At 41.8% G+C, this 17,531-nt stretch overlaps 1 protein-coding gene and 1 non-coding gene across 8 annotated transcripts in view; one reads left to right on the forward strand and one right to left on the reverse strand.

Moving 5' to 3' along the window:
• Positions 1–17,531, forward strand: part of TTC17 (tetratricopeptide repeat domain 17) — an 84,844-nt gene that overhangs the window by 14,917 nt on the left and 52,396 nt on the right. For 6 of the 7 annotated variants that reach the window (XM_075129532.1, XM_048855849.2, XM_048855850.2 and 3 more), the window contains 13 exons: positions 733–822; positions 2,079–2,248; positions 5,558–5,669; positions 6,467–6,598; positions 7,364–7,473; positions 9,741–9,885; positions 10,311–10,450; positions 10,708–10,868; positions 12,062–12,174; positions 14,951–15,097; positions 15,649–15,764; positions 16,198–16,372; positions 16,971–17,048. In XM_075129532.1, the coding sequence (XP_074985633.1) occupies positions 733–822; positions 2,079–2,248; positions 5,558–5,669; positions 6,467–6,598; positions 7,364–7,473; positions 9,741–9,885; positions 10,311–10,450; positions 10,708–10,868; positions 12,062–12,174; positions 14,951–15,097; positions 15,649–15,764; positions 16,198–16,372; positions 16,971–17,048 (1,689 nt within the window). Of the gene's footprint in view, positions 1–168; positions 229–732; positions 823–2,078; positions 2,249–5,557; positions 5,670–6,466; positions 6,599–7,363; positions 7,474–9,740; positions 9,886–10,310; positions 10,451–10,707; positions 10,869–12,061; positions 12,175–14,950; positions 15,098–15,648; positions 15,765–16,197; positions 16,373–16,970; positions 17,049–17,531 lie in introns of those variants that run through there. The other variant, XM_048855853.2, reaches the window with a different exon arrangement.
• TRNAV-AAC (transfer RNA valine (anticodon AAC)) lies at positions 4,215–4,287 on the reverse strand. Its single transcript has one exon. It is a non-coding gene; the product is annotated as a tRNA-Val (tRNA).

Genomic DNA, 17,531 nt, shown 5'->3' on the forward strand with positions numbered 1-17,531 from the left:
CAGTTTCACAGCTAGCTGAATGCCTCCTACTGCACATCGTTGTCATGGACTGTGACTTGACTTACTCACAGTGTAACCTTACATATTGAGCTACCAGTCCCTGCTTACAATCTATTGAGACAGAGGCAGGGTGGTTTTGGTTGAGAACCTTAACTTCTGGAGTGTGTTTTGCTCTTGATCTGACGCTTCATGGTGCAGTGTTATGCTCATTTATTTCCAGTCGTCTGAGTAAGTAAATTCTTGAAAAGGGTTGAAAGTAGGTGGGTACGTTAAGGTTACTTTACTTTTGTGTTGTATATTTACAGGGGGACTTTATGATGGAAATGTTTTAAAACTGATCACTGCAATCTCTATTTAAGGTCCTTGGTACTACAGTAATGGACGATTTAGAAATTCATATAAAATAAGGGGTTTAATCATCCATTTGCCATTATCATTAGTGGAAGCTGTACACCTGAAGATATTTGAATAGGGTTGAAATTAAATGCTCAACTGAATTGCAAACTCAGAGCCCCAAAGGTGGCCACAATATTGCATACATACTGTAATACAGAATAATAATGGATGCACTGTCAATGTCTGAAGATAAAAACTTCTGAAATTAGTTCAACAGCTCCATAAAACTGGTTTGAGCCTTAGTTGAATGACATTAATTTTTGTTTTTAAAACTCCATTTATCAAAGCTGTAACATTCTCCTGATTAAAACAATTACATTTTAAACTGTCTTGCAGGTAGATTCGCCAATGAACTTAAAACATCCTCATGATTTGGTGATACTAATGAGACAAGAAACAACGGTAAACTACCTCAGAGAGCTGGAGGTAATGCAGTGTTGTGAGGAATAATACATTACTGTTTGCAAAGTGCTTTGATGAAAAAGGCTGTGCAAATTCCAACTAGGGACAGAGGTGTGAGCAGGGAACGTAATTCACATGTCTGAGTGTGCAGTGCCGTTTCAGTGGAAGAATAAAGAATTCTTCCCTCCCTTTACAAGCTTTTTCTGGGGGAAGTTTGATCAATCTCTTGGTATTGTCTTGGGTTGCATTGCTAAATATATTGTTAATATTCATAATGTTATCCATAAAACCTACATTAGCTTTTTAAAAGATATTCCTGCTAAATTATTTGATTCTGCTGCCTTGTGTAATGAATTCCACAGGCTGCTATAGAGAAGCATTGCTTAGAGTTCTGAATTGACTTTGCTGCAGGCTGTCAGCTTGCCTCTGTGAGTCTTCTGTGGCTCAGCCCTCTGGCCAGGTCACATAGTCCAAAACACCTTCCAGGGCATAATGAACTCAAAAATAGAAACTGTTCCAAGCTCTTTTGGGCCAGTTTATAAGCAAAATAAATTCTGGCCCTTTCTGGGTTAAATACCCGCTCTGGAATTGAATCAGCAGGGTTTCATCGGCCACTGATTGCGTGTAGTAATGAGGCGGCCTGGACTTGTTCCTCTGGCTGCAGCCCAGGGAGTGTCCCTCATTGCTCCTCTGGCTCTACCCGGGAACTGACTTGCTAGCTGCAGGCAGCTCCTTTTATTTTGGCCTTCTGGCCATTGATTGTTTGGCTGTTGCTCGTCCCAAGCCTTTCTGACTGCTGGAGGATCAGATCTCACTGGTTTTGAAAATGGCTGCTCTTTTCCTCTCAACTAACTGTTTCCTGGTGGGGCAGGGTGCAGCAGAGCAGTGGGCCCTCCTGTATGGAGTTGTGAAGACCTGGTACACCCTGTCACAAGGAGTCTACACTTTGTGGTAGTGTTTCCTCTTTCTGTTTGTAAATTTACCTACAGTGAAATTTGAGTGCTCTTTGGTCATTCTTTAGGGACAATGGGAGAAATAAAGGAGGGTCTGGTCAGTTTATACTGTTTTTTCTGTACGCATATATATATATATATAGGGTAAATCAAAATATCTGTAACAGACTCTCATTTCTCAAGGGAGACCTGTTTAGGTAGTGGTGCTGTTTTTTGTTTGAATGGGTTGCTTTGGTAAGAAAGAAGCTTGGCTTGGGCAAGTGTCCTGTCAGTGGGGATGTGCTTTACCTCAATATATGCATGTTTCTATTTCTCTTATTCCTACAGAAACAGTTAGTTGCTCAAAAGATTCATATAGAGGAGAATGAAGACAGAGACACAGGGCTGGAACAAAGGCATAATAAAGAGGATCCAGACTGCATTAAAGCAAAGGTGCCCTTGGGGGACTTGGATCTGTATGATGGCACATACATCACCTTAGAGAGCAAAGATATCAGGTAATGAGATGAAACTCTTGTACTTTAATAAGGTTTTACAAAATAAAGATTAATACGTGAGCGTGAGATCAAAAAAAGTTCATATAGAGAATTTTTAAGAAATTATCAGATGATAGTTCCCTTGGATGGCATCTGTTTTTATTGTGTGTTAATGTTGGAGGGGTTTTCACTGTATGTGGAGGAGTACTGCTTTCCACCCCAAACTAATGCACTTCAATCCTGACTTGTAGTGTTGCATTTCGGGGCTTCCGTCCATGATGATCTATAAAGACTCTAATGTTCCTAACCGGGATTTTTCCTGAGTAGTGAGTGTCAGTCATGTGAATTGAGCTATATGGTGGTGGTTTTTTAGGGTGTTTTTTTTTTTTTCTTAAGTGGATAAACTTCCTCTAGTGTGGAGCAGACTGAAACCACCTGGCTCATTTTTAACTCAAGACAGATTTGAAGTTGCATCTCCAGAAATAGAAAACTAATGAATCAAATGCTACCTAACTGTAATGCTTAGAAGATAAAAGGAATATGAATAGTCCATGTGAAGCTCAACTTTTTTGGTTGAGGTGATCTTCAGGGCTGATCTTCCTGCCTTGCCATGTGTGTACTTGAGGTGTGGAAAAGGGTTACTTTATTTAAAACTTCCTCTCCCTAGATCTGAGTTGTCTAGCCCCATTCCCAGATTCTACAGGTTTCTCTTCACTCTTCATAATATTTGTATATCACAATCTAAGGGTATAGCTACACTACAAAATTAGATCGATTTTATAGAAGTCGATATTATACAGTCAATTACGTATGTCCACACTAAGTGCATTAAGTCGGCAGACTGCGTCCTCCCTACTGTGGCGAGCATCGACTTACAGAGCGGTGCACTGTGGGTAGCTATCCCACAGTTCCTGCAGTCTCTGCTGCCCATTGGAATTCTGGGTTAAGCTCCCAATGCCTGATGGGGCAAAAACTTTGTCGTGGGTGGTTTTGGGTACATGTCGTCGGGCACCCCTCCCTCCGTGAAAGCAATGGCAGACAATCGTTTCTCACCTTTTTTCCGGGGTCCCGTCCGCCGGCCCAGCTCAGCCCGCTACCTGCCTGGATGATCCAAACCCCAGGCAGGCAGCGGGTTGAGCAGGGCCAGCAGACGGAGCCCCAGACTGGCAGCGGGCTTAGCCGCTCAGCCCGCTGCCGGTCTGGGGCTCTGTCCGCCAGCACCTGCCAGCCGGGGTCTCAGCCGCCAGCCCCACTCAGCCCGCAGCCATGCTTGCCATACCACCATGGAGCCCGCTCAGCTCACCGTCACCGTACGTCTCCTGGGTGCTGCTGGCAGACGCGGTACTGCATTGCTACACAGCAGCAGCTCCTTGCCTTTGTGGCAGATGGTGCAGTAGGTCTGATGGCCATCGTACGTCTCCTGGGTGCTCCTGGTAGACCTAGGTGAAGTCGATCAGGGGCGCCTGGACAGACATGGCTATTCTCCTCTTAGAGCACCGATTGGGAGTGACTCCAAGTCATTCTCTTCTTTAAGTTTCGTCTCATGGAGATTCAGTCCTGCCTGGAATATCATGCAAGCTGGAGGCTTCTGCCTCAGGCTGCTCTCCCAGCTGGCAGCACCGCACGGTCATACCTACCCCTTCCTCCCATGGCTCATGAAGCCTGGACAGTAGTAAGGAGCAGCTCAGCTTGTGGAATGACAAATCCAGAATGAAGGATTGCACTCTGTGGGCCACGTTAAGATTATTTCAGAGTCCTAGATAGCATTTAGTCCCTATAAAAGGCTTCTTGAAAATTTTCCCCTGCCCCTAACAAAAATATTAATTTATCAGAGCAGCTGAAAGGGTAAGGAATCCGGGACTATAACTTAGAGAGAGCTTCCATATTATTTAACTCATAATTGATATAATTAAAAGTAAAGTTTTGCAGTGCGGTCTGTTCTAAGACTAAAAATGCAGGAGGGGAGTCAGAAAAAGGATCAGGGACCTGTTTCCACCCGGTTTTGAACCGGGGACCTTTCGCGTGTTTGGTGAATGCGATAACCACTACACTATGGAAACCCAACTTGAACAAACCCCTCGCGTGGTCCCTATTATACTTTATATAACATGTGGTTGTGTATTATTAATAGTTTGGTGTGTCACGGGACTTCTCTTTTTTAGCCACAGACTTTGCCGAATGCACAAGAATGTTTTGTTTTCTCTTGCTACAGAAGCTACCTAATGCAATGTCTATATCTATGGCCTTCCTGCTCACAAAGCGGTCTTGCCCCCGCCCAAGGCTGACACAGCGTGGAGTGCTTGTGACACAGTGACCTGGCTCGGGCAGGATCGCTAGCGAGGCATAATACTTTTTGTTGTTAAGCAAACACAGCAATTCTTTCCTGGCCTCTGCCACTGAATGCCTCCATGCATTAAGCTGTGCCCTATCAGTGCGGGAGGACTTCATGAGTTCGGAAAACATGTCCTCACGAGTGCATTTTTTCGCCTTCTAATCTGCAATAACGTCAGGGACGGAGATGATGGGGGAGCGTAGAAACATTCTGGGGGGACTGCATGGTCACCTGTGCTGCTGAGTTTGCCACACTGGCCAAACAGGAAATGAAATTCAAAAGTTCCCGGGGCTTTTCCTGTGTACCTGGCTAGTGCATCTGAGTTCAAAGTGCTGTCCAGAGCAATCACAATGGAGCACTCTGGAATAGCTCCAGGAGGCCAATACCGTCGAATTGCATCCACATACCCCAAATTCAACCCGGCGATGTCGATTTCAGCACTAATCCCCTCGTCAGGCAGAAGTACAGAAATTAAATTTTAAAAGCCCTTTAAGTCGACAGAAATGGCTTCATCATGTGGACGGGTGCAAGGTTAAATAGATCTAACACTGCTAAATTCGACCTAAACTCGTGTAGACCAGGGCAGAGAGACTTCTCTGGTCAGAATGTATTACTCTCTGCCTTGTAGAGGAAAGAATAATTACAACAGAAACACACTGGGTGGACAGATGTTCCTCAACATGTATTGCCAAAATCTCCCAGCTAGTATATTTCTAAGTATCAATCTGTCTCTTCTAAGGTAGCTAACAATTCACTTTCAGAGCAAAGCCCCAAATCAGTAAAGTACTGTTTATCCCTTGTACTGACTCATAAATCTGAGAGAGTGCTTCAGGGGTGCTAACTAGCTCAAACACAGATGTTCATTTTTTAAAAGTAGTGGTCTGTTTAGCACAAAATGTTGGTATTTTTAACTAACTATTTCACTAGTGCCTCTCATGAACTTTATGGATTAAAGCACTTGTAAGCACTGAGTTTGATATGTTGCTTTCTGGTTTTAGCCCCGAAGACTATATAGACACACAGTCTCCTGTACCTCCTGACCTAGAACAACCAGACTGTACAAAAATTCTAGATCTTCCATACAGCATTCATGCTTTTCAGCACTTAAGGGTAAGTAGGCAATTGCAAGGTGTTTCTCCTCCTGCTGCCTGATGGTTTGAAGAGGTTGGCTGTTATAGCTTTTGGGAAACCTTCCTAATCTAAATTTTAGCCTGTACCAGCAAAAGAGTGCTCATGCTGGTATAGAAAAGTTGTATAAAAATCAGACCTCTAAGCAACATTACTGCAGTGGCAAAAGTTTCTAGTGTAGACCTGGCCTTAGGGTCTGTCTCTTGATGATTATTTTTTAAAAAGAAGTGGTTTTAATAAAAGGTTTCTGTTACTTCCAAAAGAGAGAGGATATTCTTGCAGTTGAAGCAGGAACCAGGGTTTCTCAGTTCTATTCCTGGCTGGGTCCTGAATTGTTTTCAATAATTTTCAAAAGCATCCACTCACTCCTTTTGTGCACTAACTTTTGCAGTGCGTCGCTCGACACACTTTGTCTGATGTTCTAGAGATACTTGGCACCCACAGTTGAATTTATGGGAGCTGTCAGTATTCAGTACCATAGAAAATAAAATCCTAGTTATCTCAATTTGGGGGGGACCCCAAAAAATGCAGGATGAGAGGCTGCTTTTGGATGTGTTTGCATTAATATCATTCTAATGTTTTCCCATCTGTAAAAGAGTGAGTATAATGCTGATGTCTCAAGGATGAAGCTTGAGAAACTTTGAGATACTCGGGTGGAAGATGCTACAGGAGCATAAAGTATTATTTTGTAAATTTTCCTGAAATCTGCTGTATTTTACTCTTGTAGCCTCAATAAAACTTTCAGTAGACATTTATTGTGTTCTCTTCCCTCAATCTAGGGTGTTCAAGAAAGAGTTAATCTTTCCGCACCTTTGTTACCTAAAGAAGATCCTATCTCCATTTACTTATCCAGACGTTTAGGAAGAAGTATAGAGGACATAGGCCATCGCATTTATGAAGGTCTAATGAAGGTATGACAGTAGGGACCCTCATAGTTGTGGCATGCACAAGAACAGCCTCAAGAAGCTCTTGTACTGTTGCATATACAGTGTATTTGTGGAATACAACGCTATGGGTACTGTCTGTCCACATACTATTCATCATGTGCAAGTACCAACAAATGTTGAGATCCCTGGTACATGGGGCAGCACTTCAGTGTTTTCCACTGGAAAATAAACACATCACGGAAAGCCATGTCTTTCACTGCAGTGAGGATCAGCAGCCAGAGAAGTAAATGGACATGATTTAAAGTTCAGCTTTAGTAACTGGTGAGATATAGCTCATCAAACCACAGAAAATGCAGTCATCACTTAACAGCCTGAACATTTGAAATAGAACCCAAGTAGTTAAAGAGCAAAGGCATCAAAAAGAGAAAACAATGGAACTGAAATGGCCATTTTCTCAAAGATTTTTCTGCACCATACTGCTGTGCACATTCCTTATTCAGCTTAAAATAAAAATGTTGATGATTAAATGGTCACTTCAGGCATCCTTGTGAAAGTTAATATTGGGGTTCATATATCCTTGATGTATTTATATGCTGATTCATTCTCCCTTTAAATGCTCCCAGCTCCTATTGAAGGGCATTGTTGCAGAAGGAGAGGCATAACTGAAGGCATGTTCAGAGTTTAATTTTGCCTCCAGTACCAATTGGAAAGACTAGTCAGCCTATTGGTTTATAGTATACCTTGGCTCTTGGATTGTTACAGTTGTTACAGTCATGTGTTTTCTTACAGAATTCTTCTTCCTGGGTGCTGTATAATATGGCCTCATTTTATTGGCGAATAAAGAATGAGCCATATCAGGTAGTGGAGTGTGCCATGCGGGCTCTCCACTTCTCCTCAAGGTGAGAGCAGCTGATACAGGTTCCTTTTCCAGTCTGCTTTCTATTTATCCTAAACAGTATACAGTTTTTTAGTTACTGAAAATTGTATCCTAAGAAAATGGGTGATAGAGTCTACTGAATAGAGACTGCCATTCAGAGTTTCACTATTAAGCAGCTACAGTTTTAAATAGCTCTTAAGAGGGTGAAATAGCCAGGAGGTAAAGACTGAAAATTTTATTCAATTTATGTTAGACTTGTGCAGTCTTTCACTTCAGTAATCCACAAACCTGACAATACCAAAAGAATGACAATCTTGCTGCTTTTTAGTAGAAATTTATTGGCCAAATTCTGTAGAGAAGGTATGAAATGTGCTGCAGAATAGTTGGTACAATGAGATGTGAACGTAACCAACACTAAGCTACTTGTGTCAAGGCACATCTTGTAATGGAGTCTTGTCAGATTGGGAACACAGGAACAACGGTGGCTGTTGCAATTTTAGGGCTCTGGTAGCATCCCTGGAGATGGTCTAGTCTGGTGGGAAGGGTTATTCTCTGGCTACTAAATCTGTGATCGTCCCCCTAGATGAATGAGTAGCGATCTGCTGTATCAGGAGAGTGCACAGTGATCAGGAAAGTGCCACCAACAATATTAATATCCATTCAAAGCCACTCTTCAAACATCAATTTTCAAAATCCAGTGACATTCCAGGAAAACACCATTTAGAAAAGGTTGGCCTGGGGCAACAGTACAAGTGAGGGTAGACACTACCTATAAGGTGAATTAATTGAAACTGAAAACTGATGACTCAGAGTAGTTGCAATATATGGTATTTTGTAATTAAGCTCAGTGCTCTTATAACTTATGCTACATGGTTGGCACTGAAGAAACCTCTGCTGTGCCATTGGGGTGGCTGCATAGCTGAATAGTGGTAGCTTTCTTTAGAGGTTATAAACCCACTTTTGATTTCATTCTCTCAACCACAATTTGAGGTTGGCTATAGGTGGCAGCAGTTCAAAGCTGTGCTTCAATCTTAGTATATTCTAGTAAACAATACTTTCTAGTTTTCTGAAACTTGCAAGATGGCACTTCAGCAAATTTTGTAAATACCTTGATGAGACAAATCCTGCTTGCTCACTGTGACTTATGATGTGACTTTTGGAATGATAAAGGAGAAAGAGGATGATCTTATAGTTTAGACGCTGGTCTGGGATCTAGAAGATCTAGGTTCAGTTTCTGGCTCTGCCATGAAATCATGTTCTTGATGCAAGTCATTGAATGCCTTCCTTGTCGGTTACTCATCAGCAAAATGTGGATAATACCTCACAGAGATGTTATAATGATAAATCCATAAATATTTTAGGGTGTGCACAGATACTATTGTGAAGAGATTCAGTAATGTACCTAGTTTTATTTTAAATGTGTGTTGCTCTATGATTCTGGACTGCTAAATGAAGCTTGAGTAGTTTGTCTATATACCCTGTATGAGAAATAAAGGTTACATGTACATTTGATTGTAAAGTACACAGATGGAGTATTAAAAATGAAAAACAGTACAACGTTTTCATAAACATAATGCCATCCATCCAAATGACACCTTGGCTGGAACAATCCAATATTAAGTTAGTTCCCCTGACTGAGTAATGAGTAGTTTTTCCACAGACAATCTAGAAGCTGAACATACTTTTAAAATATATTTTGGCAAGATCAGTAGTTCTCAAACAGGGGCACATATACCCTAGGGGTATGCATAGATCTTCCAGGGAGTACATGAAGTCATCTAGATATTTGCCTACTTTTACAACAGGCTACATAAAATGCACTAGGGAAGTCATTACAAAGTTTCATACAGACAATGACTTGTTTATACATTTCAGTGTATAGTATATGGAAAAGTAAGTACAATATTTATATTCCAATTGATGTATTTTATAATTATGTGGAAAAATGAGGAAGCAAGCAAATTTTTGGTAATAGAGTGATGTGACACTTGTTTGTATTTTTATGTCTGATCTTGTAAACAAGTAGTTTTAAGTGAGGTGAAACTTGCGGGTATGCAAGACAAATCAGACTCCTGAAAGGGATAGGGTAGTCTGGAAGGGTTGAGAGCCACTGGGCTAGATCATGCAATTAAGGCTTCAAGTCAGCACTGCATACTTGCAATGTTTACTAGCTGCTGTTAGTTTTGGAAAGTCCTTGTAACGTGTGCCTGGAAAGCAAACAAGAAACATGAATAAAGAAACTCATCATCAGACATCTTTTTAATATTTTTTTTTTCCTTTTTTCTCTAGGCACAGTAAAGATATTGCCCTGGTAAACTTGGCAAATGTTCTACACAGGGCTCATTTCTCAGCAGATGCAGCCATCGTGGTCCATGCAGCTCTGGATTACAGTGACTTCTTTACCAGCTATTACACTTTGGGAAATATATACGCAGTAAATAAGATTTTTATTTTCCAAGAACTACAGAAAACCAGATGGTATAATTTAATCTCTTTGGCTACAGTTGCAGCACTTTTAAAATACAGCGCAATGATTAAATGATCCTGCAATAAATTTCACACATTGTTCAAGCTTGATGTTTAAGAGGTCTGAATCCAACCAACTTCGCAGAGAAATTAATCTTTCAACTAACAAAGAAAAGCTTATATCTGCTGTTGAAAACACCTCTTAGAGCAAAACCAGTCTTGTAGCTGATTTACCCAACAACATGGTTCTAATTTCAGAAGAGATTGGCTGCTGATTAAAACAAATCAATATTAAATTGAAGTAAAAAACTGATCTTTATTAATCACTGAAAGTGTTTCATTAAATGTTACTGAACAGTGGCTAACTTTCTCTCTCTTTCAATCATTCTTCAGATGCTTGGGGAGTACAACCACTCAGTCCTGTGTTATGATCATGCTTTACAGGCCAAACCAGGGTTTGAGCAAGCTGTAAAAAGGAAGCACGCTGTCCTTTGTCAGCAAAAACTTGAGCAGAAACTGGAAGCTCAGCATAGGTAACTAAGACATGCATCCTCTGAAAAGCCTAATAAAAATTCATATGCAAGAGGTCTCATTCTCAATGTTCTGTTCCTGTGATTATTGCTCACCATTGTGGTAAAACGATGATATGTTTTAACTTACAACAGTTTACAACTATTGCATAATCATAAATACAAATATTGTAAGCAACCAAAAGTTTCATATGAATGTGAAACGACAGATGGCTGTTTAAAACAATTCAGCATAAACTTTCCTGGTGTCAAATTTTAAGATCACTTCAGCGAACACTAAATGAGTTGAAGGAATATCAAAAACAGCATGACCATTACCTGAGACAACAGGAGATCTTAGAGAAGCACAAGCTGATCCAAGAAGAGCAAATCCTGAGGAACATCATCCATGAGACGCAGATGGCAAAAGAGGCACAACTAGGTACAAATTTTGTAATGAGCACTGAATGTAACGAGTAAGAGTTAGTCACTTTCAGTCACAGCGTAATGCAGTGAAACAATTCACTCCCATATTGGGTTATGATGCTCTTAGGTGGCCATTTCATTTTGCTTTTGAAAAAGTTGTGTGTGACATGTTCTCCGATCAGTCCATGGGTCCTTGTCTGGCAAAGGCAAAAATCTATAAAACACGCTTAGTTTCAGGAAAAGGGAGCATGTTTTGTTGTTCTTAGGGGCCCTGAGCTAGTACAGCCCATGTTGATTAGCTTATGGAGGAACTGTAGTCCATCATAGCTAGAAATGGAAATGCTGAAATGTTGAGGCCTTTGAATAATGGAGGCTAGGAAATTGTGCAGGAAAACATCTGAGAAAAAACCCATCCCTCCTACTTAATACTAAACTATATTTGAATTTTGTTAGATAAATTATTCTAAGGACTTATCTACATAACAAGTTAATGCTGGGTGTGAAGCCAGGGTGTGAATCTGCAGTGCACTAGCTTGCCAAGCACTAACTCACCATGTGGATTTTACTACAGCACACAAAGTTCTGTAGTGCATTTTGATGTACTCAGATTTCAACTACAGAACTTTTAGTGCACATGTAGTAGGGTGTTTGCAGCAAGGCAAGGTACTCTGTCTATACCTGGCACTAATTTGCTGGGTAGATAAGCCCTAAGCTATAGGTTCTAGAGTTGAGGGAATTCCGAGTAAATCTAGGACACTCAATGCACTACAAGAACAAACTTTTGGAACATAATGTCCTTTCTTCTGTGAATTCGTAGTTAAAGGATTAAATCTATCCTACATCTCCAGTATCTGAGCAACCATTCAGTTTTCTCAGCAGGACTCTTGTGCCTATCTGGAAAAGACTGACTGCCAAAAAGGCTGAATGAAGTGCAAAAGTACTGTAGGAAAATGAGTAGGGAATGCAGAATTGGGTATGTCAAATCCCAAACTCCATGCAAACTGTACTGCAGGAAGTGTAGTCAAATGTCATGTAGTCCTTTACACAAATATTAGTTTAGCTATCTTCTTTCAGAGATGGAGTTCTCCTTTAATACCAGTCAACAAGATATCCGAGTCTAGTTGCAAGCTAATGTGCTGGTTTTGGTCAGCTGAGAAACCCTCTGCTCTTTCACAGCAATGAACTTTTGTTAATGTTTGTGCTCCATAGGGAACCATCAGATATGTCGGCTTGGCAACCAACAGCACAGCTTGCACTGCCAGTGGGACCAGCCTGTTCGCTATCACCGTGGGGACATTTTTGAAAATGTGGAATATGTTCAGGTTTGTCTGTGAATTAGCACCACTACTAGTCACTCAAGCAACACAAGTCCTTGGGGCATAAGATGTCCATAATTGCTACCACACAATCCTTTTTTTTTTAAAAAATAAATTATATTTTATATATATATATATATATATATATATAAAAGAGTAAAAGGCACATTCTGCTCGTGTAACTTTCCTGTGACCCTTTTGCTAATAGTGGGAGAACCGAAAATAACTCTGGATTTTGGCAGCCCAATGCCTGTTGTTTAAAGATTTTGTTTTGTTGCATAGGGAGGGAGCAAAATGAGGGCTCTTCTCAACTATCTTTTTGGGAGGAAAATGTTCTGGAGTGTTTTGTGAAACCCCAACATTGCCCTGGATTTTCAATCACTCTTTTTTTTCCTCTGTATAGAATGCCCTCTTTCTATTAAGTACAGGCATCAGATGATTTGAGAAGGAGTGTAGTTGTCTTACATGAATATGCTAAATGTCCTGTAGCTAGGGGTGTGCCTCTGGAGATGTGAAGCATCCATTTCCAAATCTAGTTTCCTTGAAGGACACAGCAAACGTACACTAGGTAACTAATGTACATAAAGAGACACATGCCTTTAAGGAATCAGTTTTCTCTTTGGATCCACATATAGTACTTCCCATAGAATAATGTACCCCACTATGACAGCTGAAGAAGTGTGTGTATTGTGGCAGAGCTCCGACCTTGTCCCCGTGGGTCCCGCGCTTCCAGGGGGTTTATGCTAGCTTTAGAGGCTCACTGCAACCCTCCACGTAGCCCTTCTCTCTCTAGAGCCAGGGATACAGTCTACTGTGCCCTTTTCATCATAAGCCAGCAGTGGAGGTTAGTGAGAGAATTCCCACAGTCTCTGTTGCTCCTACAGCCTCCTGCCAAAGCAGTTTAGCCTCCTGTCCTGACAGGGGCCTGTTTTCCCCTCCCAGGAGGTGTTTCTGTAGTGGTGGAAACTACACCCTCTACTCCGGGTTCTGGCCCAGGGACCCTTATGGTAGCAGCTGTTGGCAGCCAACCTTTCACTGCCAGAGTTGCTACATTTCCCTGGGCCACTTCTACACAGCTCTCCTGCTTCTCCCTTCTTCACCCTTACCCATGACTTGAGGGTGTCTTCATTAACCAGCCCTTCAGCCACACTTCCTCTCCTCTAGCTCTCTCTGCCCGACTGGAGTGAGCCCTTTTATATTATCAAAGGGGCCTTAATTAGAGTTAGGTGGTCACATTGGCTTCATGGCCTCACCTGACTCTTTGCAGGTTAATTGGAGTCAGGTGTTCTCATTAGCCTGGCGCAGCCCCTGCTCTAGTCAGTCAGGAAACAGAAAACTGTTAAGGCGGTATATCTACCTTCTGCTACTCTGCTGTAGCCCTGGTGGGCCAGCCTATATTCCACCTTGGTCCCGAGGCCCGCTGGGGATATCCGTTGGCGGCTCCTTCACGGGACCGTGAGCACGGGCATGTACTTGGCGCGGTTCACCCCAATCCCGGACACCTGCCCCTTTTGCAGCGTGAGGAAAACCCTGGCGCACGTCTATCTGGAGTGCGCCAGGCTGCATCCCCTATTCCGGCTCCTCACGAATATTTTGTTAAGGTTTTGGTTGCACTTTTCCCCTCACCTCCTTATCTATGCACTCCCTGTCCGTGGCCCCACTAAGTCGTGGGACCTCCTGGTCAACCTCCTCCTGGCCCTGGCTAAAGTGGCCATCTATAAAACCAGGGTGAGGAGGTTGGCCGATGGAGTCTCCTGTGACTGTGGGGCCTGTTTCCGATCCTCTGTCCGTTCACGCCTCCGGGCAGAGTTCCTCTGGGCGGCGTCCACCGACTCCCTTGACGCCTTTGAGGAGCAGTGGGTGCTGTCCAGGTTCTCTGCTCGGTGTCCCCATCCGGTTCTCTTCATTTGACCCTTTGACCGCACTCCTGTCCCTGTTGTTCATTAGTTGTCCCCCGTAATTATTTGGTTTTCCAGGTCCTGTGGACCCCCACTTAGGCTGGGGCGGGGGGTGGATCCTTTAGCAGATCCACTTCCTGGATCCCAATAGGGCTACTTTGCTGTACCCAACTGGCCTGGGTCTATCACAGTATATATAAATAATTGTTGGTTTTTACTTTATATACGCTTTTACAAATTATTTAAGATGGATAGCGATCCATCTTTCTTGATATTTTCAGTCAGTTCATCTTGATGAACATCATTCTAAAAACGTTTGTAACATAACGAGATTTAAAGAGGAGGGAATCAGCATTATACTTCCGAATATTTTATGTGGCTGAGAGTGTGAGTGATAACGTGAGTTCTGCCCACCTGACAATGACTCTCGAGTCAGAGAGTTGCTGCTGCTGTTCTAGTAGTTTAAAATGCCAGCTTTTATGCTTTGGGTTTGATAGTGCCTGAAGAAAGGTTGAAACACTCTGCAAAAGTAGATATCGTATTTGTATTTGTAAAACGTTTGGAAAGCCTGATATTAATAAAAAGGGTTTCACAATATTTCTTTAAAAAACAATAAAACAGTATTTTGCTTTGATCTGCATTTTCTCCTGATACGTTTGAAACCCTAATATTGTGCTAGTGCAAGAGGACCAGAAATGACTCATACATTCACGAGTCTCGTTTTGCTGCCAAAGCTAAGGGAATTGCAAGAAGTAAACAACCTGCATAAGTGATGAAAAGCAAATCTAACTTACAAAATTCAGTGTTGGTAGTTCATTACCTTGAAAGGAAATACTGTCTAAAAATAGTGATAATGTCCCTGTCATTTTCTTCTTTATCGACAGTTTGGAGAAGACTCATCGAGATCCAGTATGACATCCGTGAATTTGGATCTCCACGCAAACCACAGCGATCTCAGCCACGCTTTGCAGTCTTCTCCTGTTGCCCATTCTATTGTTTCACTATGGGGCCTAGAATCGGATGCCTACAGGGTGAGCAAAGCGTATGAGCTCGCTCTTTTATACAGGGCTATCATGAAAGATTGTGTACTCCTTTCATAAAAGTTTATTCTAAAGCAGCAGTGTCCAGCCACTCATATGTAGCAGGACTTACGTGCCTGGTACTCCTGAGTTCTCCTTCATTGTCTCAGGTAAGCTGCTCTGCTGAGCACTAGTGGACCACTACTTCTGCCTGTCTCCCATTCATTTTTGTGTGAACTGTACCACACAATGTGGATTTGGGTTGCTCTCATGACTGCAGAATTGGGCTTTAGAGCCCAAACCTCCGTTCATGGTAGAGCAGCACAATTTACTAAAAATAGAAAGCACTGTGCTGATGCAACCAAAATCTTGGCTTGATAAATTGGGACAATTTCCAGAAAAGACAGGAAACCATTATCTTAAGGGAAGAGCTTGGGTTTTTTTTTCTTTTTTGTCATCCTACTGTATTCCTGAGGTGGTATTATCATTTAGTTAATGAAAACGTTAACAAGATTGATTAATTATTTCTCAATAGTTTAAGGATTTTTTTTCTTTGCATTTAGGATAAACAGCATATTCTTTGGCCTAAAAGATCAGACTGTGTAAAATCCTTTCCAACAATCCCGAACCCAGAGGAACTGCCAACCTATTTCTTGCCTCCAGAAAACAGAGGATTCGGGCAAGTGTTGATTAATCATAAAGTGAATTTCCCATTGTATTGTACAATCTGGTTGTACTGATGTGGCCTCATTATGAGAATCTGGGGTCACTGACCAACTGGTGTATTATTCTTTTAAAGTGGCTGGGTCTCCCTCTGGCTGGAGAAGATGATGTGTCAATCTTTGATTGTAGCAGGCAGCAATTGTATTCTCTTGGAGGCCCTCCTTCTTCCCACTCCACAAAAGGAGTCACATCCATCTAATGCTCTGTCCACACTACAGCTATAACCAAGTCAGGAAACCATTTCCAAAATGACTGTCCCCTTACCTGGATTTAAGATGGTTAAAATGTAGTATGGACAGGACCAGCCATATGCCACTCAGCTGTTTGTGTGTTTACATCCCACCATTTGAAACATGAACTCATGTCTTCTCGGTTCTTTTCACTGTCAGAGTCCAATCGATCCTGAGTAGCCCAGGAGAGGCCCATGTGCATGGAGAGGCCCAGCTGCCAGATTGTTCGTCTATTATTGATGTCCGTAACAATGAAACTCTGTACATGTTGGTCAAAGAACTAGATGGTCATCTGGAGCTGAAATTTAAAATTCCGGATGATCATGCGAGACAAGTAAGAGGCACTGTTTTCATAAGTAACCTTTTCATTCTGAGTGTCTGCCTTTTACGGCCTTAGAGCTAAGGTCTTCAGGATTTGACAGATGCTCATAACAAAGATAGACCTGATTTTGCAAGGTGCTCAGTACTTCCATAGGCTTCCCCTTGCTGGGAAGTGTAAGTTCTTAATATCTGGCATGAGGTCCCATGACATGGCCTCTTTAAACACCTATCAAAAGTGTGTAGACAAAAAATGATAGTTAATCTAGAAAGTACTGTCGTCTTCTAAAACCTCTGAAGACCACATGAAAACTGTTCATTGGCTTTACCACCTCATTGACACAGGAGAGACACCTGCTTTTACCTGTCTTTCGTTATTGCTTACTGTCCCTTGGTTGCTTTAATTGGTCTTAAGACTCTTCCCCTCCCCCAGACCACCAACAGTGCATCTGTAGGGATCACTTTTCAGCTACAGTACAAAGAAGGGGTTTAGGAAATTTTAGGGTCATGAGACTTGAGCAAGCCAGATAGTTTTTACAGGATATAGCTGTGTTTGAGAGAGAACTTTAAAATCTTCCACCCTATTTTTCTGTTAAATGCTTTTTCGTGTTCAGATCTTGCATTCGCGTATCAACAATCAAACTATTACAGAGGAGCAAATAGGAGCATTCATCTATCATGCTATAAAGAAGGTAAGTCAAGAATTGTAGTTCAAAGTAAATTTGAGAATACTTGTTTATCTATGAGGTGTCATAACTAGACTCATGTTGTTCAGTGGCACACTATTTACAATTTGCCTTGCCTGGTGGATATAGCAGAGCTGAAATTTTTAACTTCTTTCGATCTAGGTTCCACAAAGAACCACAAATGTTCAGAGAAGCATCCCTTTCACTCAGCTTACTCAGTGGACCCTATTATAGCTTTCTTCCTACGTAAGAACACTGGTGGAGTGAGTGAATTTCATTCCTGTAAAAATTTGCAAGATATTGAGCAAGGGAATACAATGCCATTTCCTGAATCAAACAATAAATACACCTGGAACGAACATGATGTTCGCCAACCAATAGACATTGCTTTTCTTATGTTATATTCCTTTCCCCCACCCTTTGTCTGGCTTGTCTGTTTAGACTGGTAACTCTTCAGGGCAGAGACTGTCTTAAGTCTTTGCACAGCAC

This window comes from Caretta caretta, chromosome 6 (assembly GCF_965140235.1).
Source record: "Caretta caretta isolate rCarCar2 chromosome 6, rCarCar1.hap1, whole genome shotgun sequence".
Taxonomy (NCBI): Eukaryota; Metazoa; Chordata; order Testudines; family Cheloniidae; genus Caretta; species Caretta caretta.